This window comes from Aptenodytes forsteri, unplaced genomic scaffold (assembly GCF_000699145.1).
Source record: "Aptenodytes forsteri isolate BGI_AS27 unplaced genomic scaffold, ASM69914v1 Scaffold23, whole genome shotgun sequence".
Classification (NCBI taxonomy): Eukaryota; Metazoa; Chordata; class Aves; order Sphenisciformes; family Spheniscidae; genus Aptenodytes; species Aptenodytes forsteri.
Genome location: NW_008796043.1, coordinates 604,309 through 623,875, shown reverse-complemented (window position 1 = coordinate 623,875; position 19,567 = coordinate 604,309). Strand labels below are relative to the sequence as shown.

The window sequence follows — 19,567 nt, the reverse complement described above, 5'->3', positions numbered from 1 at the left end:
CAAGCCTATGACCGAAGATGCTCTTCCGCCTGGTGGTTTTAAAAGCACTGTTAAAATCCAGTCATCGCTACAGGAAAATTTGATTTTAATAAGTTTATAACCTTATACAAAACCTTAATTCGGTTTTTCCCCAACTGTTCTATAAACCAGTATATCTTATGAAGGATTTGCTATGCAAACACATAACTTATTTTTTTAATGGATTTAAACTGGTTTTAAAAGCACTGTTAAAATCCAGTCATCGCTACAGGAAAATTTGATTTTAATAAGTTTATAACCTTATACAAAACCTTAATTCGGTTTTTCCCCAACTGTTCTATAAACCAGTATATCTTATGAAGGATTTGCTATGCAAACACATAACTTATTTTTTTAATGGATTTAAATAGGACTAGATAGTATTTTTAATGAAAACAGTTTTCATAACTAATGAATTTAAAACTCATTTATTATGTAATCTTTAATGTGCCCATTGTCCCGGTATCTTGCATTTTAGCTTATTTTGCCATTGTGCTCACTAGAGTTGTGCCAAATGTGTCAGATAAACTGGAGGCACCTTCAGCATCCCTGGAACAGTGTACGTTGCTTCCTATTTTAGTTCCTTTGTGTTTCTTCCAAGCTGCTCTCTCACTTTCTGATCGTCTTTCATATATAATAGATCAAAAGCGGTTTGCTGTATTCTTTGAATGAATGACAGGGTTTCATCTGCAGACAAGCTCTACTATCCATGCTTCTGCACCCTGTTTTTTGACATGTGGCCAGCTTTTGATCACATTGCTTAAAGTTGAAAAAGTTGGTGACTTGCAGAAAAGAGACCTGAGATAAACAGCAACTGAAATTGTATGTCACAGCAGTATTATCATACTACTCAAAGCATTTGTAGCATTGTTAAGGAACACTTTACAGGAGGTGTGTGCCAGTTAACTCCTGAGGAAAAGTAGAGCCCCCAGCATGAGTTCAGAGGGTGATAATTTCTGTTGAGTTGGAGCGTGACTGGTGGAGGGGGGAGATGGATATGTGCTAGAGTTAATGGTGGTCTAAGGAAGCTAGTCTCAAACTGCCTTGTTGGCAGTGGTTCTCAACCTTCTTGACTTACAAGTCCCTTTATGCTTTGCTTGAAAAGTGCATGTGTAATCACTTATCCGTACTGACAGTTACAAGTTTATTGACTTTTTGTTTGATTATTCGGAGAGAGGAGTTTTGCTTGTAAGTAACTTTTCCATCAGCAGCATATCTTCAGGGATCCCAGAGATAGCTGTTCGATAAATTTAGTGCAAATAAATTTTTAGCAGGAAGTGCTACTTCATGAGTATTTTATCTCAAAATAGTAAACTTAAGTGCTCTGAGTACCCTGTTAAATTGCCTTCCTTTTCTTATCTGCAAGTGAGTTTTTGTGGATTTCTGCTTTTCAGTTTGCCTATAGAGCTACCACGTTTGTATACAAAATTAGGGTACTAAGTTCAGAAAAGCTAGTCCAAGTACTTACATAGGGCTGGACAAAATGCCTTTATGTGCCAATGGAAACACTGTTGTAAAATTGTTTTTAAATTATCATTCTTAATGCTGCGGGGTCTTTTCTCTTGGAGGCTTGTGTATCCTGTATTGATAAAACACAGGTTGCAATCTGACGTGCTATTTATTTTCCCATAGTCTTTTGAAGATGTCTGATTTTTGCATCTGTGAGAGTGCTCTTCAGCAGTCTGTCTTGCAGGATTTGCAATCACTTCTGTTCATTTAAATACCATTTACAGCTGGAAATAATTGTTTCCTTTAAACTCACTTGGGACTCTCTCAGCTATAAATCTGTAAACTGTTGTCCAGTTACTGCTTTGAGTATGTTTATTGTAGACTAAGCAGTTTGCTACTTCTTAAAGTTAAGATATTGGGAACATTACACTGTATACACTGAATACTTTGCAACATAGTGTAAAATTATTTGTTTTAATTTCAATTGTTTAGAAAAAATTACGCATTATACATATTGCTTCTCTTGCTATTGTTTAAAGATTTACAATGTTGTAGCCCCAGAATAAAATAGCCTTCAGGTTGCCGTTTTCAGCTTTATTAGCTTTTTTGTGACCTTGAAATGTCTCCCTCTGTGTCTCAGGATGTGTACTTGAATATTACCTAATGATTTTGTGTGATTTGAACATAGTTTGTGTCATTCTTCCAAATATCTTATCATTGTTCTTCATAAAGTGAATTTATTGTGCTAACTAACTTGGAAATAAATTCTGCAACACAGAAAACAGAACCTGAGCCAAAATCTTTACTGCTGCAAGATGTCATGAAAAAAGTTGGTGACTTACAGAAAAGAGACTTGAGATAAACAGCAACGAAAATGTCATGTTTAGCAGTCTTTACTCAGAAAACATTCATAACATTGTCAAAGCAGAGTTTACAGTCTCTGAGTTGTTTGCTACAAATTCCCAGCCAAGAAAGAAAAGCTGGAGGAGCTTACTTCTAAGTGATCAGGTCTCATATTCCCGTACAGCCAGTGTATGTAGAATTGCATTGTTTGAACAGCACTGATGGCTGACTGCGATGTGCTGTAATTGAGGCAGATCTCCAGACTTGAGAGAGCCTACAAAGGCACAGTTGAGGAGAAGCGAGGAAAAGGAAGATGGTATGAAAGCAGAACTGCCAGGCTGAAGACGTTCATTTGGGGAGTCCCAGAGCAACTGCCTTTCCAGCCATTTTTTGCTAACCCAGTCTTTATCTGAACAGATAATTATATTAGTTTTCTTTCTCAAACCTATGGAAATCTAAACCTACCTTTTTCTTCTTATCCGTGTTGGTTTACCAGTGGTCTTCTAAAACATTTTATCACATGGGCTTCCACCCCCAAGTGCATGTCTTTCCTGCTTGGGAATCTTCTGTTGCAACCATTACCTGGTCCTTGATAGTTGTTTACTCTGGCTTCTTTCTCCCCTGTTTTTCTCAGGGAGATTATTGGATATTTTTTTTTTTTTTGGCAGGTCAGTGACATGTAATGTGATTTCTCCTCAGCTCCTTTAGTAGAAAGTATTGTGATTCAGACTAACGTGGAAATTTTTTAAACTACTGGTCTGCCAAAGGACTTATACCAAAGCATTCAGGGAGTACTCTTACATTTTGTTCCGTTTTGCAAAGTTGCAGAGGATGTCAGGTTAGCTGCAGAGAAGTATTAACAAATGTTAATAAGTGTGTGTGTGTGTGAGAGGGGGGAGATAAGCTCTTAAACATCTGCAGCTATACGCTAAGTGAATGTAAGATCTGAGCCCTTGTTTCTTCTGTTACCGTGATACTTAACCACCATGAAGTTTTTCTTCTTTCTGTAGGACCCCATGAGGAAAAATGGTGGTGTCATGCATTTCTCATGGCATTTTCTATATGGAGAGCAGTTTTGAGTAGTGTGGTATTTACTATTCTAACTTTTGAAATGAATTCATGTTGTTCCTAGTTTGCTGGGTCCAGCTCTTTGGATAGAAACTCTGGAGTGTCCTTCTTTGATCTTATCTAGGATTGGAGAAGAAGAGATCTGTAAGAGCTTGGTATTTCAGAATAAAGATTCAGGCTAAATGATGCCTTACTTAAGCTGCTACTTGATAACACAGGTGATCTCTTACCAGAATTTCCCTTTTACTCACTGGTGGTTTTATCTAATAGTCTGCTTTTTAAGAAAAGAGAAGCTGTTTTCCAGTTGCAAAGATTATTCTGTTCTGATACGGCCTGTTTTATCTACCACATTAAACCAAATACTGCTTTAAAAAAGTAGTAGTAGTAGTAGTACAGGAATTACAGTGATGGTCTGACCAGTGTTACTTTCAAAACCTTTCTGTATTAGCTCATAATTCATGTGTATTTTAAACTGGCATGATCTTGCTGCATAATGGAGCTTCCCTTTTGATGCTCTTTTTCTTCCTAATTTATTAATGTTTGCAATAATTATTAAATAAGCCGACTGCCTTCTATACTGTGGTTTGATGATATACTGTCTTTGGCAGCCCTACTGACTTTAAGGGGTTCCTGACTCCGAGCAGAACATTATTTGTGCAAAGAGAAATGCTTATAGTACTGAGCTGTGAATGGGATTGAGGATCCTGCTTAGGCATTTCTTTCCAAGGTGGTGTTTTTAAACTGGGTGGGTTCTATCAGTTCAGGTCAAAAAGTGGCTCCACGTACATTTCATGGTTCACCTGAGCTGATAGGCAGTAGTACTGCTAAAGGAACAAGTGCCTAGTGAGAGGCAGCAGAAGTTTCTTGGGTTAGTATTGCTGCCCAAGCCAGCATGTTGTTAAACCTTGGCCTCTGTTTCTTCCTACAAAAAGGTTTAGTCTCATCTGGTGTTCTGAAAATAGGCAGCCTCATTTCGAACAATCGAGAAATAAAACGTCTGTGTTAACGTTCTTATTTCTGATTCCAGTGTTGTTTTTTCTTTGTTTGCCCTAATTAAGATGGGATAAGAAACTTCTTGATGTTTTATGCTGCCTAAATCATAAAGCAGTGGTTTCCAGCACTTTAATAACCGTGTGGGCTGCCTGTGCTACTCTGCCAATGGAATTCAGTAGTGTGCAATAGCCCTATTCCTGCCCATGGGCCTGCTTTGCAGTTGCACAGCTGTAGGCCCCTCTGTCTTAAGTTCCTCCTTGCAGGGGCTGGGTGGCCAGGACTTACCAGCTGCCAAAACAGTTCCCAAGCTGACTTTCAATTGCTGACTTTCCTATGGAAACCTCCCCGTTATAATATAATTGTGTAAATTGTCCCACAGGTTTTATAAACGCATAGGAGAAGTCCCATGTCCTTTCCTTTCAGTTCATATTCAAATTGGTAAGTGATGTACAGTAATCTTCACGGCTCCATAAGATGACTTACTGTAAGAAGGATGCAAAGAACTAAGAAATGTCCAAGCATTAGGAATCAGTTATTTCAATTTTTCAAGCCATTTCTTAGTACATAGTGACTCTTGATGTATCAGAAGCGTCATGTAATACCGATGTGAAATAAGTCACTAATGATACTTGTAGCAAGGGAAAAACACGGGAAATTTTCCTTTAGAAAGGTATTCTACAGACTCTTGTGTGGCAGGTTCTTTTAAAGAACTGAGGAAACCCCAAGTGCATATATTGGCATAATGAAGGTGATTTACTTTTTTCTTTTTTGGGGGTAATTTGAAACAAACTAATACATTTTACAAGATACGGCTCCAGTTTTGCAGTGAACTGTTTGCTGATCTCCTCCTTCCCCCCCTCCGCCTTTCCTTCTCACTAATGTTAGTATCAGCACAGATGGAAGGGTCCACCTGCATGGATTTTACTGCAGAATCTGTATCTGTGTGTAAGTATATGATTGTTTTCCTTAAAATATTTTATGAACACAGGGACTTTATGCCACAGAGAAAGTGTCAGGGAATGGTTAGACTCTTTCTTAGAACAATTAGGTCAATAGCAGTTATTTATGTAGAGTTTTTGTATTTCATCATAACTTACAACTCCCTCTTCTTTTTCCAGGTGGATGCACGGAGCATACCAGTGTTAGCAAAATGGCAAAATTCTTATAGCATTAAGGTTGTACTTCAAGAGCTAAGACGTCTAATGATGTCCAAAGAAAATATGAAGCTTCCACAACCTCCAGAGGGACAAACTTACAACAATTAATTTTAGCTGATTCTCAAACTTCTGTCTTAAAACAACAACCTTCTACTCATGTTAATGTCTTGATTAAATCTCACAATGCAAACACCCACACGTTAAAAGAATTTCAGCTGGTATACATGACCTGGACATTTGTAAGAATATATATATTATATGTATGCCCAATATGTTTTCAGGCACTATGGGAGAAAAAGGCAGCACAATTTTTTTTTTCTCTTATCGAGCACTGTCATTTAAGCATAAGCCTGAAATAGCCTAAAATTGGAATTCAGGTGTTACAAGATGAAAGTATGACAGAAAGTGTCAGATTGCTGTGGAATAATATATGTTTCTGAAAATAATCCCTCGAGAAGGCAAAATATAAATGGCATGCTTTATCCATCTTGCTTAGTAAAAGAGCTGCAGTTAAATTTGTTTTAAAGTAGCAGGTACAGTGAATACCGTTGCTCATCTTGTTTAATTTTGCAAGGGTGTGGGTGCCGACTACTAGTAGTGTCACAAAGTATGTTCAGGATTGTTTTGATACCTGTATTTATAAAATGGGGGGATTAATTTCTGTTAAGCAGCTCCTGTGTGTTACATGTATCGGACATGGCAAATATTTGTTTACAGTCTTTGTTCTAATAAACCATGCATTTAAGTTTTAGTGAAACAAAGGAAATGTATGGATATGTGATTGAGATTAAAGTTAGTCTTAAAATGTAAATAAAATGTGGAAAGTGTCTGAGGCTGTGCCATTTCTATAATAGTGATGTAATATATGTACAGTAACTTGCAGAAGTAGTGGAAAGCCAAACAATATTGCTGCTGGTTTTACATGCACCTTTTATTCTTACCACTCTTGTATGCTTAGTTTACTTGAGAGATCAAGGTATTCCGTTTGTTGCAGAGGAGTACGTTCTGTCATCTGTAGTACCACTTCTTTAGACAAGCTTGCACTGTGTGTGTGTGTGTATATATATTTAAAAAAAACAAACAACCCCCAAACCCAACTCCAAAATAAAAACAAAAAACACCTTGCCTACCCACCTCCCCTCCGGATTCTTTTGAGAAATGAGCATAACTTTCACGTTGCTTACTTGACCTCTGAGCGGTTTTCAGACCACATTGCTGAAGTCTGTCCTACTTCTCAGTCTTTTGTCTTGCTTTTGCAGTTGCTGCCTTGATTCTTGCTTTCTTGCATCTTTTCCTCTTTTATGTTTCTTACCTTTTTTTCCTTGTCTGTTCCACTTTTGCCTTTTCTGAAACATACAAAAAAAAAACTTCAGGAAGCTTTGATAAAAATTACACCTGTAATACAGATAATCATATTTCCATCTGCATTCCATGTATCATATGCCATGACCCAACTGTCTTCATGGCTAGAGTGCTTTCTGCCTCTCCTGCAGTTGTTGGTCTGTTGTTTCAATGTATTCTGCCTGGTGGGAACACTGGTTTTAGTTCTGTTACTGATTTCTCATAAGAAAGTAGTTAATGCTATTCTTCTGGAAATTATACCTTCTCCCCCCCTCCCCCTTGGAAAATGCAAGCCTTTGTTCATTTTGGTGAGGACATGTAACATTGGGAGCGAGTCAGCTATTTGCATTCAAAATTTTATTTAGTGTTTCTTTTGAGAAAGTGAATACAATCAAAAGCCATCAACAGCCAGGTAACTTCCTTTGATATGCCTTTGCCTATTTCTGATGTAAAGAATGAACCTTTAAAAGCAATAAACTAGGTGTTCTTTTTTTTTAATGGAAAGGTTTAATTAGTATTTGTCAGTTTATGATTTTTAGACAAATTGGGCACTTCCAGAATTGGTGGATTTGTAGCTGCCAGCTACCTCGTGTCTCTATTTATATAACATACCATTTGTGACGGTTTGGCTGAAGCGCATTGCAACATTTTCGTACTTGATTTAATTTGAATGATTTTGATGCCATTAAATCTTTTTTTCTTACAGTAACACTGCTAATCTAAATTTAATCAATTAAAATAATGGAACTGTACAGTTCTGAGGTGTGAATTTTTGGTAAAATTTCAGCATAAGCTATTGAGAGAATGAGAAACACTCATAGACTATTATATGGTTGGAAACATAATTTAAGAGACTGACTTATTCACAGAGCATGAAAAAGGGCTGGTTGTTTGCTTGGTTGTATGTGGTGCAAGTTGATCCCGCAACAGCTATTCCTCCTTGTCTGTACTCTAACCATTTGTATCTGTGAAAATCTGCATATCCAGCTGTAAGCAGATACATTTTGCAGAAGAAAAAAAAGTGGTGGAGGGACCTGATCTCTGACACCAGGGTATGTAATATAAAGGATGACTAAAAATATTCCTGCAGTGATTTTAAGTGTGTTGGTTTTCCGTTTTGCTCACACTGGAAGAAGTCTAAGTGTAATCAATAATGAAATTTTAAAATGTCTTTGACTAGTCCATAAAGTCGAGAGCCTCCCCGAAACTCTTATTACCTGAAGAAGATTTTCAAGCACTGCTGCTTACTCGCCTCCAGAAGGGTTACGCTGTTTTACATGTATCCATGTCTGATCAGTGTTTACTTAGTAATTTGTTTTCTCATGTTCTTGTGGTTTCTTTTAGGTAAACTACTTAATCCCAGAATTTTAATTTTCCTCTTATAAGTATTTAATTTGTGTTATGTTCTTTTTGGCAAGATTTGAATTTGCTGTTGTTAGCAAACTTCTTTTTTTCTTCTCAAAACTGTATTTGTGCACCTTGCAAAGTAGAGCACTGTTTTAAGCCAGTTGTGTGAGGGGGGAAGTGCAAAAATTCGAAATATAATGTTTTTTCAGATTGCATTTGAAAATTCTTATGTTGGTCGTCATCAACCGGGATTTAAACTAGCTTTGTGCTCTGAAGCATTGCCAAAGTTCTTGTGTTTTGGTTGTTCGAGGGAGGGATAAGTTTATTATGAAGCAAAGAAAAAAAAACCCCAAAGACGGTATGATTCATGCTTCGTAAACCTCAAGATACAATGAGCAAACCTATGGCAATATCCACGTTACAAATAATGTGCCTTACTCATTGATAATAAAGTACATAAAATGTTGCAAGGTGTGCACCTACCAACTGCCTTGATTGCGCTCATCTTCCTGAAAGCAAGTTGAGAATACTTGACACCCAGCAAGACAGTCGGGAATGAATCCCTCAACTCTTATGAAATAAATGCGTAATCCATGCTCCTCCTAACTGTTTGTTATTGTATAGGGGATACCTAAAGGAAAACTTTAGTGCATCCTATGACAGCTGATCAACTATAATAATAATAATAATAAACTGTGTGATTTAGACAAGTATTTGTGTTTTACATGGTTACTTATATGGTGAGTTTGTGGAAATGTATTTCCTATTTAGTAGCTTTTGGGACAATAATTCAGGGCCTAAAAATATTTATTACACTTCTCTTACACTATCTTTTGATGCAGAAGGCTCGTTTAGCAGGCCACCTGGTAATTGTCCTATGACAGAGGCAGGATGTCTGACTACTACTTGTTTTTCTTCTGACCTCTAGGTTTTGAAAACTCAGACAGATTGTCCCTGGCGTGGCTAGTCTCAACTGTTAGGGAAGGAGGAGTAAACCGGTATTAAGCAAGTCTGAATATGTGTTACTGTAACAAAAACCAGGTGACTTAAAACTACTGTTGGTTTTTTATGCAAGTAAAATTCCAGGTAGAAGTGAAGCAGTGGGACAAAATATGTTTTTCACAAATTTTTCTGAATAATGTGTTCAGAACTCCTTTGTGAAGCCTAGGAAGATTTCTGAGGTGGGGAGGTATTGGAGGAACATGATGAATGCCTGTGGTATTTCTTTAATGATAATTTAAAAACAAAGAAAAAGCTTTAGAACTTGTTGATGCCTCTGTGCTAACTCTACATAATGAAACAATTGTGGGAGAGGGTTTTCGCTTTTCACCTGTTCTGGGGGTTGCGTTATTCCCTGAAGCAGTGTATTATACCTTTTCTCTTGCAGACCCAACTGATCGTGGGCTAAAATGATATGAGGGATGTATTGCCTGTAATGCTGGAAGTATGAAAAGAACTTACTTACGCTGCTTTAAAAAAATACAAAAGAACACATTTCACTAGCTGATCTCAACTTCCATAGGAATGAGTACCCCATTCAATGGTTACAATATCAGCTTCCTACATTACCTTAGTGTTAATGCAGTTTGTAACTTTTTTTTTAAACTAAATGGATGTATACCTTCAGCTCAATTCTTAACAGTTGTAAATGAATGTGCAGTGAATTCCATTCTCTAAAATGTGTCGTATGCCAACTCTCAAGTAGCATTCCCATATTCAAACAGTTCTGTGAAGTTTTTCAGTCTTTACCATTTTAAAGTAGTGATAAATATAAAAAGCCTTTTATTATTTATAATAGTGCCAAACTATATAAATGGATAACTTAATGGATGATGTTGAGATAATGCACAAATAACCAGTGCTTGGGATCTCTTGATATAATGCATGTTTTCTGTGCTAATTTATGACTTTTCACCATTTCTTAATGGAAGCATCCCAACCTTCTGCTTTTAATATATGCAGTATGGATAAAATGTAAGCATGGTTTTATAATGTATAAACTGTGCAGTTTGGGTTTTTAAAAAATATACTGTATATTTGTTAACTCAGAAATACTGAAGGAATGGCTACACAGACATAAACGAGTAAGGTTTTCATCAGCTGCTTTGTGCTTGTTCCCACTCCCTATTATAGATGTGTAGGTATGCTGCTTTAAAATATTGGCTGTTTTCATTTTGAATTATTACTATTATATTTTTAAGTATGCAGGATTGAGAAAGGGAGCGGGGAAGCATTTGATTTCCCTCTGCAATTTCTACTGATTAAAAATGATCAAGAAAAGAAGAAACCTGGTAGAGGTAAACACATCTGTTACTGACTTGACTTGAGAATAGACCATGAAAAATTGGCTATTTTTTTCCAATTGTCACAGGAATAAAAGCTGTTATAATTAGGATGAGAGCTCAAACAATAGAGCTGTGAAGTTATCAAGATGTGGAAGAGAGTGTTTCTAGCAGATCTTCCCAGTGTCATGGAAATTGGGTTAATTATGGGAGAGAGGCTTGAGCCTCGCAGAATGACTTTGGGAGATGAACTGGCACTTGGAACTCCTTAAATTCAGCCTGACAGGACTTAACCCAGCTCTATTCATCTCTTTCACTTTTTTGAGATACAATATTCCTGCATTTAAAATTGTTAAACATTGTGGTGAAGTACAGCAGGTTGAGATGACTGTTTCTTTCAGGTTTTGATATGCAAAACTTGCCACCATGAGGAGCCGTGTAAACCAAAAGCATGGAAACGTGTGATGCTGGTGGCTGGCTCTTCAGTTCCCAGGTTAATCTAAGTGATTGGTGATTGGCAGTTTTAAGTTTAAATATATGTGTGTAGTTAATAGAGTCAATACTATTAATGAGAAGAGTCTAGTCTACACTAAAAGCTCTTTGCTCTTGTCGCGGTATCAGGCAAATTGCCAGCAACCCTGAGCCCTGCCTTTTCTGGCCGACAGTTTCTTCCACTGTTTGTTGTTTGCTGGACTGCAGTTTCAGGAGAGAGCATTATTTCTCATCTCTGGGTGGTGTGTCGCACTTTGAACTATGGGACCATCTGCTTCTGAGAAACCTCTAAAATAACTCCTTGCCCCAACACCACAGTTTCAGGATTCGTGGAGACAGTCATAGTCATCTTGGTTTGTGTTTTCTGAAACAGTTTCCTGTCGTGTGTACGGTTTTTCTGTATGAAGATTTGCAGATTAAATTTACAATCTCATAAGGCACTACTAACATGTAACAATATATTAGATTTGTTACAGCCTTATCAGAAAATGTTTCAAACATCTATGTCCTTACAGTCAGCATCAAATGTACGAGTCATTGCATTTATAGCAAAATTCTCATGCTAAGTTAGTGCTATACTTTCATTCCTTAAATGCTGTAACTTTGAAGTACTGAAATAATGTGAAATGAAAATTTATAGCCATGATGTTTCTAGTTAGCAATGTTTTTATATCGCTATTCAATCACTATGATAAATACTTGCTTCCTTGAGCTGTCATTCAGATTGTGCATTAAACACTCATTATTTAAAATCTTCGAGTGTCACCTCAATGAGTAGTGTAATGGTTTTGATATTCAGGGTGGGATGCTGCGAATAGAGTACTGCTTCGGAAGCTCTTCATTCTACTGCCCTGCATGCAATCTGTTAAAAAAAAATAGATTCTGAACTGCTCATGTTTCTTAGAGTAGTAACTATTTCTTCTGGCATTTCAAATACTCTTCACTTTTTACCTTAAGATTTGTTTGGAATTGTTGTGTTATTCATTCAGTGTAACAACGTTAACTCTCAATCTCTAATGCTTTACCATATTTTTGTGATTTTATGATTCTGTAATATCTGTATGATAATGAGTATTAAAACAGAAGCCAACAAAAATGGTGCACTGCTTTACTTGACAGATGCACAAATCACATACGCTGCACTGACGAGCCTGTAGCTGAAGACAAGGGGGCGGTGGAGAGGGAAGGAATTCATATCATTTAAGTATATACAACTCCTGACACCATTCAAAAAATATGCTGTTCTCTGTCTACATAAAACTGGGGTGCCAACTAAGTACTTGCTTGGTTTTTACATGCCTGCTACTACACAACTGAAATTACATTATATAGCTGTCTAGATATACAAGTGAGCGGTAATTTGTGCCCAGGTAGGAGTGCTTTAGTACAACCATAGCAAGAATGAGAGTTCTGTTGTAGGTGCTTTTATGTGTAATAGCTGGAATCTGATTTATGTCTGTACTACTTAAAAGCAAGTGGCGAAATGTTTTGGTATTAAATTCATGCTGTATCGCTAATGCTGTTTGGTGGGTAGTTCTTATTTGCTGTGGCTTGTAATTTAGCAATACTTATTTTGTATTTTTGCAGTATTGGTTGGGATTGTTCCACCCTGGTCTTCTAAAGGATAAAAAACGCATGCATGCATGCATATACTCTCACACTTGCAAAACATTTAGGCAAATAAAGTTGTGTTGCTTCTTCTCCCCAGTTATTTAGGAGAGGAGTTAGATGGGGTAGCTGAAAACTGTGTTGGAATGGCCAGCCAGTGATGATTATGTGGTAGCTGCATTTCTTCTGTTCACCACACCTCACCTGTAATCCAGATCACCAAGCAGCAGTGGTCTGATCCTTTGCTGATCTTTCTAATTTCAAGGGAGCTACTTTCCAGGTCCTAACTAGAGGCAGTCTAGCTCAGCCTGCTTATGCTTACCGAGGAGGAGAGCGCTGTGCTGGTGTCTGCTCACCCTCCTTTGCCCTCGCCCTTGTGCGAGGAGTCTGTGGTCTGCATGGAAGCTGCTTGGGAGTGGAACAAGGAGCTCTGTGGCTCCCCAACGGCGTCTTGAAAGCACGCTTTTTCCCCACATTGATAGTTCATAACTCTCCCCCAACTAAGTAAGATTCAGTTTATAATTTGAATCCTTAAAGCATTTACTCAAAGTAGCTACTAGCTTTCTGTGGTGATGAACACAGAATATAGACTCCTTTCCCTCCTTGTCTCCAAAGCAGCAGTTCCCAATTATGCTGTGATCCCTCCAAGGTAAGAACACTTACAAGTAAGGTAGCAATCCTTGCAGAAGCAGGTATCGAAGTCAGAAGAGTGGAAAACCTGGGAACTGGTCACAGCCTGGATTCTCTGCTCTCCTCGGGGCGGGGGGAGGAGGAATTTTATCTTCTAGTATTGAGAAGGTATTCTTTCATCATTGCCTCTGGTTGCCTTTATCCATGGCAAAATTTGAGTTATGGAAGCTCGGATAAGCAGAGAGATCCTTGGACATGAAAACTTATTGCAGAAAGCAGGACAATCCTTACGCAGACTTTACAGGACTGATAATGCACCCTCCAAAATACTTTGCAGAAGAAAGGTGAAAACTCATGTTTGGCATTGGGAGGTGCGTGGGAGCATATTTAACAATGACAGCCAAAATGCATAGGTTTTGGGTCAAATTCTGACAGGGCAATTAAGCAGTATGTATTTCTAACAGAGGAATTTCTGGTACTGAATGCTTTTACAACCCCAATCTGCATTTGCCGCCTTCATCTAAGTATTCTGAAAATAACTATTTTTCTGTTCAGGAGGGAAAATTTCTTCAGGTTTCATTGTAAAATAATGAACAAATGCCCTGTGTGGACACACATTTTGTAAAGCCTTGTCTGTCCTCCGTAGAGTTGTCTCAACTCCTGCATCTCTGGGATGTAGCTGTGCTCCCCCTGCAATCTCAAAGATCTCTCTGCTTTTTGCCTTCTAGGTTTTGGACTCTGGCCATTTGTGCACTGCTTCTCAGAGGTTCATGAAATGTATTTCAGATGAGTGAGCGAACTGCTGGGTTTAAGTAAACTATAGGGGAGTCCGTGGGGGGGAAAAAAATAATTAGGGGTCAAAGTCTGTAACCCCATTCTTAGTCCATTTTGTTTTTTAAAATTTGAATGCATGAGCGGGTGCCTGTGAGAATTTGCAGTACAGCTGAGCCGCTGCCGCAGAGACTGGGTTGGATTCATGTCTGATGGAAGAGGAGTTGTCAGCTTCGGTCTTCTGGCAAGTAGGGGCAGCAAAGGCAAATGCTCAGGTATGCTCTTATGGATGGTAATGGTATTCCTGTTTGAGGAAAAACAGCCGTCCTGTTTACATAACAAATCATCGTGACATGGAATGAGGTATATCTGTGTTGTCTGTGAGCAGCGTGACTTAGCCTCATCCCTTTCCCCTAGAAAGGTAGCTTTAGTTTCAGGGGTTTTTTTTTCCCCCTTTCTGTATTGTTCAGTGGATTTTGTATTTCTGTTTATGCTGCAATCTCTGTAATACCCGGATCTATTCACATATACCAGTTTGATCTAACACAACTAGAAAAAGACATCATACAAATTCCCATGTTCCAGAAATTAAGAAATGGGCTAAATGGAGACCTCGTGGTAGCCAGACTGGGCATCCCTGAATGAAGCAGTGGTGGGGTCCAGCCAGGAGCTCTGCTCAGGTGCCTGCTTTTCTTGTCTGGGCTCTGCTTTCCTTTGCTCTGTTTTAAACCTGGAATAGGACTAGTTAAACCCAACTTTTGTACAAGCACAAATTAGCACTCTAATCTCAAGACAATTTTTGTGCTTAAACCCAAAACTAAGGTCTGAGCTACTGTGTTTAATAAAGCACTTACCACTTTTTAGATAAGAACAGGTCAAAATCAGAGTGAGAACCTGGCTATTCCTCCTCAATTCACCTTTGACTGGAGTGATTTAATTGATCACACAACGTGTGCTTGTTGTCAGATAACTTCTCTATGGATGTATTGGTGGCACAGATAAATTTATTTCCCTACATCTGTAAGGAAAGGAACGTTAACTTTTCTAATGCATTTACTGTTGCTTGTAGCCATTCACACAGTTTCCAGCAACAATTATTTTCTAAAGTCTTTGGTTTCCACCTAGACCACTTCTCTTCTCTTCTTTAACTCTTTCTCTTTTTTTCTCAGACTGAGAGTTGCCAGGTCTGGAATTTGCATAGTACTTTTGAAATCTCTAGAACGAAATGCCTGATTGAGCTGGCAAAAAAACACAGTCATGGTATAAGAAATTGGACTTGGGCCATTGCTATACGGAGGTGCCCCCCTGCCCTCGGCAGTATTGCCTTGATGATGTGTTTCGTTACATTTGGGAAGTGTGAGTAGTGGGCCACAAGGAAACTTTCAGCATTGCAAAAACTGTAGGTTCAAAAGGCTTGGTTTCAGACAATTTGCATGTGGCTTGTGTAAAGATCTTTTTTTCTCTCTTGCCATTTAGTACTCACTAACTGACAACCAGGAACTATTTATGTTTCCTCATTATTTGAGATGAGACCTTTCCAAATTAGTCCACATGCCAGTAAGTGGAGAGCAGCAGCAATCTTTCTCTACTCTGTCTTCAGTAACCAAAAACACACCTTGGAGGTGGCAAACACACAGCATGTTACTGATTTTTCTTTACAGTAAATATTTGACATGCGTCAAGTCTCTTTCTGCTTTGATTGAACTGCCAACTTGCAAACTACCTTGGGTAAAGTATCCAAGCTGTAGTGAGTTTGGTAGTCTAGCAAATGTTTTTTATCCATCTAAAAATAAATTTGACATGTAAATTCAAAGGAAATTGTGTTAGACAATAGGCTTTTTTAGGGTGCCTATATAATACTGAGAATTCAGGGTTTAACTGAATGTCACTGCAACCTAGATTTTGTTTTATTTAGTTAAATTGTGTGATCGGATTAGTGGATCAAGATCTTTGGACAGCCCAAAGCAGAGAAAGTGATCACCTCTTTAAAACAAAGCCCTGCCCCTATGGCTTAAACATCCCTGTCCTCTGAACAGTCAGCAAGGAGCCGGTGTGATACTCTTGCTACAGTGGTTGGTCTGTTCTTGGAGTGACTTCTTCACCAGAGAGCTCCAGCTCAGGCAAGTTTTCATTGCTTCGACTGTGCTGGGTCTGTGCATAGCCACAGCAAACCAAGGCCAAACAGAAACCAGCCAATCTCTGCACCACTGGTACTCCATCCTCGCGTGGTTTTCCATTCCTCTCTCAGTCTCAAGGAGACTGATCTTGGGCTCACATCATTCTTGTTGGCATCCCAAAGATTCTTGGAGGCCGCTGTAATGTCATCACATTTTTTCCATAGGACACACGTGGCAAAGGGTGAAGAGGAAATGTTAATGGCAGAAGATCATGGGCCTGATTTGATTCATTCTCAGGATTTTAGGAAGAAATGCAGCGTCAGCAGAAGAAGTTTAGCATATTATCACTGCAAGGAGGAGGAGAGAGAACACCTGATAGCCCATGAGAGTTTGGATTATTTGCCTTCACACAGTAAAGTTTATAAGAAATGGCTACAAGAGAAAACATACAGGTAAACTTACCTTAAATACTGTTAAGTTGCCTCTAAGCTATGGGTAATTTGGACAATCCAGGGAGATGCCTGATAGCAGAAGGAATTAAGAAAACATTGTTTATTGTTTTCTGTACATAGGAAAACACTTTAATAGAATGTAGAAGGGGGGCAAGTGGCAAGCAACTTTGATTAAAAGCATTTTTTGAAAGTGCTTATGCCTTCGCTCTTGACAAATTATTGAATATGCAAAAAAAAATGTATTAACTACTCAATGTATACAACTTAAAAGGAAGAGACTTTGCAGAGGTTTGGGGAATGTTCTCTTACTGAGACTTTTCTTGAAATTCACTGCCTCTTAGTGTAATCTGCACGAAACGCGGTGTTTGAATCTCCGTAGGGGTGCTCTAGTCCTAGATGATACTAGAAATAAATCAGAAATTGTTATTGGCGCACAATTACTATTAGAAGTATAAGTTTAGGAAAGACAGAAACTAGAGGTAAAGGTTTGCACATTTATATTATAGGTGCTCAGTGCATTAGTTGCAGTAGAAAAAAACAGGAATTACTTTGAAATGAGTTCTGAGTGCTCTACTGAATGCTTAATTACTGAGTCACATAATTAAATTTTGAGATGGCATCAATCAATCAGCATGTGAAAGCAGATTGTACTGCTACTTATATATTAAAAACACAAAACCAAACCCAAAAAATTCAACTATGTTCCTTACCCAAATGGAAATGGCTTCCACCTGAATGTAGAGTTTTGTTGAGCGTACACTTTTTAAAGATATATTGGCAAAAACAGTCTCTTGCTCATGCAGTCACGGTTAATAATCAAAATGCTCTAAAAATGGAATTTGCATTTTTTTGAGAGGAAGCATGGAAAATAGTCCTGTGCTATAGGCTGAGAGGTAACTGTTTTCCTATTTCTAGAAAAGAGTGGGATCGATGGCTGCTGATGGGGCTAATTGGAACAGCAGTTGGGATGCTGGGGTTTTTGATTCACCAGATAATTGACTCTCTCATCAAACTGAAATGGGACCTGGTGGAAAATTACCTGCAGGTGAGCAAGAGAAAGTCAGAGTGACCTCTTACATGTTTGTTTATTAGAAAATCCACATTGTGAAGTTTTAACTGACTAGAGGGACTGCTTGTCTAGGTGGGTGTGAACATCAGATATCCTGCGGTGCTTTGTGTAGGCATGCTTTGGTGTCCTTTCCTACAACTTAGCCTGTAGTACAGTATGATATCTGATGGCGTTCTTGTCATGAGATTGATGAAGGCAGTCTTTAAAATATTGTGGCCTTCCTTTTCCTCCTTGTACATGAGGGGCACGTGCTGCTTTAGGTATTGTTTATGTCCAAGGGAAGGGATTAGGTTTCTCTTAACGTACTTAGTGAATGTGGACCTGGTATCAGATATATAGTTCTTTCTATGTCTGGGGCAGCTATCTTTTGCTAATGCTGTAATAGATTATTGTGGAATGATTAATTTGTCCTTGATGGGTATCATCACCTCTCTGATAATTGGGATGGTGGTGGTAAAAATCACTGAATGGCTAAAACCAATGTAAATGTTAAGGCATCTCTGACCCTGACTGCTTGTTTTTCTCACCTGTAGAGAGAAGCAGGTGGTAAAATTTTCGCTTGGTTTGTGGTATCTATGGTAGATAGTATGAATACTGAAGAGCTGCTTGTGAGAAAGGGGCTTTGAGCTTTTGTTCCAGCTGAATCCTGACCAGGGAGGGTCAGACATCCTACGAGCCAGTGCTGTGGGGGAGCCTGTATAACCCATCAAGCGTGGCGTGCAGCCAGCAGACGCAGCAATTTGTGCAGAAGGGGGCCAGGGTCTGGGCTGACAGTGCTTTTGTGCTCAGCAACGGCGGCAGGGAGCTGCTGGAGATCGTCCCCAGCACCCAGGGGAGAAATTACCCCTGACTCAGCAGAGGCCACAACCCAGAGCAAGCTCCGGAGGGAGGGTGCAGCTCTGCAGCTTTGGGGCTGTGAGTAGTGCTTGGGGCCTCTTGCTGAGGCTGGAGCATGGCAGATGAGCTCCTTTTCTGCACAGATATGGTGGGATGGCTGACACTGCTGGAGTGCTGCAGTGGCTGGATACGAAGGACAGACTGGGATGGTTAGGAGGGACAGTTGCTCTTTTTTGTGAGAAAGCAGTGGGAATGGATGGCGCTCTGCCTTGGGACAGATGAGAGTCAGCTGAGAGCTTGCAGATCAGCGTTAGAGGGCACACCAACATGTATGATGTTGTTGTGGGTGTCTGCTATAGACTGTTAGCTCATGAAGAATTAGACAAGGCTGTCTTCAGACAACTGGAAGAAGTCTCATGGTCACTGGCCCAGGTCCTCGTGGGGGTCTTTAGCCAACCACCCCCATATCTGCTGGAAGGACAACACAGCAGGGCACAAGCAATCCATGAGGTTTCTGGAGTGCGTTAATAACAACTTCCTGATAGACGATCGAGAAGCCAATGAGGGGACATGCTCTGCTGGACCTCATATTTACAGGCAAGGAAAGACTGGTCAGGGATGTGAAAGTTGGGGGCAGCAGTGTCCATGAGATGGTGGCGTGCAGGATCCTGAGATGAAGGGGAAAAAGCAAAAAGCAAGATCACAATTCTGGACTTCAAGACAGCACTTTGGTCTGTTCGGGGATCTGCTTGGAAGAATCCCAAAGGACACCATCCTGGAGAGAACAGGGGTCCAAGAGGGCGGGGTGATTTTCAGGGATTATCTCCTCCATGGTGAAGGACAGTCCATTCCAATGAGCAGGTGTCATGGTTTAATCCCAGCCGGCATCTAAGCACCACACAGCCACTCGCTCGCTCACTCTCCCCCAGTGGGATGGGGGAGAGAATTGGAAGAGTAAAAATGAGAAAACTCATGGGTTGAGATAAAGACAGTTTAACAGGTAAAGCAAAAGCCATGCACACAAGCAAAGCAAAACGAGGAATTCATGCACTAATTCCCATCGGCAGGCAGGTGTTCAGCCATCTCCAGGAAA

At 39.3% G+C, this 19,567-nt stretch overlaps 2 protein-coding genes across 2 annotated transcripts in view; both read left to right on the top strand.

Moving 5' to 3' along the window:
- UBE2V2 (ubiquitin conjugating enzyme E2 V2) overlaps positions 1–6,357 on the top strand; it is a 14,107-nt gene extending 7,750 nt beyond the window's left edge. Inside the window, exon 3 of the mRNA XM_019473758.1 lies at positions 5,490–6,357. Coding sequence (XP_019329303.1) covers positions 5,490–5,636 — 147 coding nt within the window. The 3' untranslated portion in view covers positions 5,637–6,357. The remainder of the gene's footprint in view (positions 1–5,489) is intronic.
- Positions 6,358–16,368: 10,011 nt separating this feature from the next.
- The window catches only part of LOC109279658 (chloride channel protein C-like), a 210,823-nt gene continuing 207,624 nt past the window's right edge, over positions 16,369–19,567 (top strand). Inside the window, exons 1-2 of the mRNA XM_019473736.1 lie at positions 16,369–16,568; positions 17,484–17,613. Coding sequence (XP_019329281.1) covers positions 16,369–16,568; positions 17,484–17,613 — 330 coding nt within the window. The remainder of the gene's footprint in view (positions 16,569–17,483; positions 17,614–19,567) is intronic.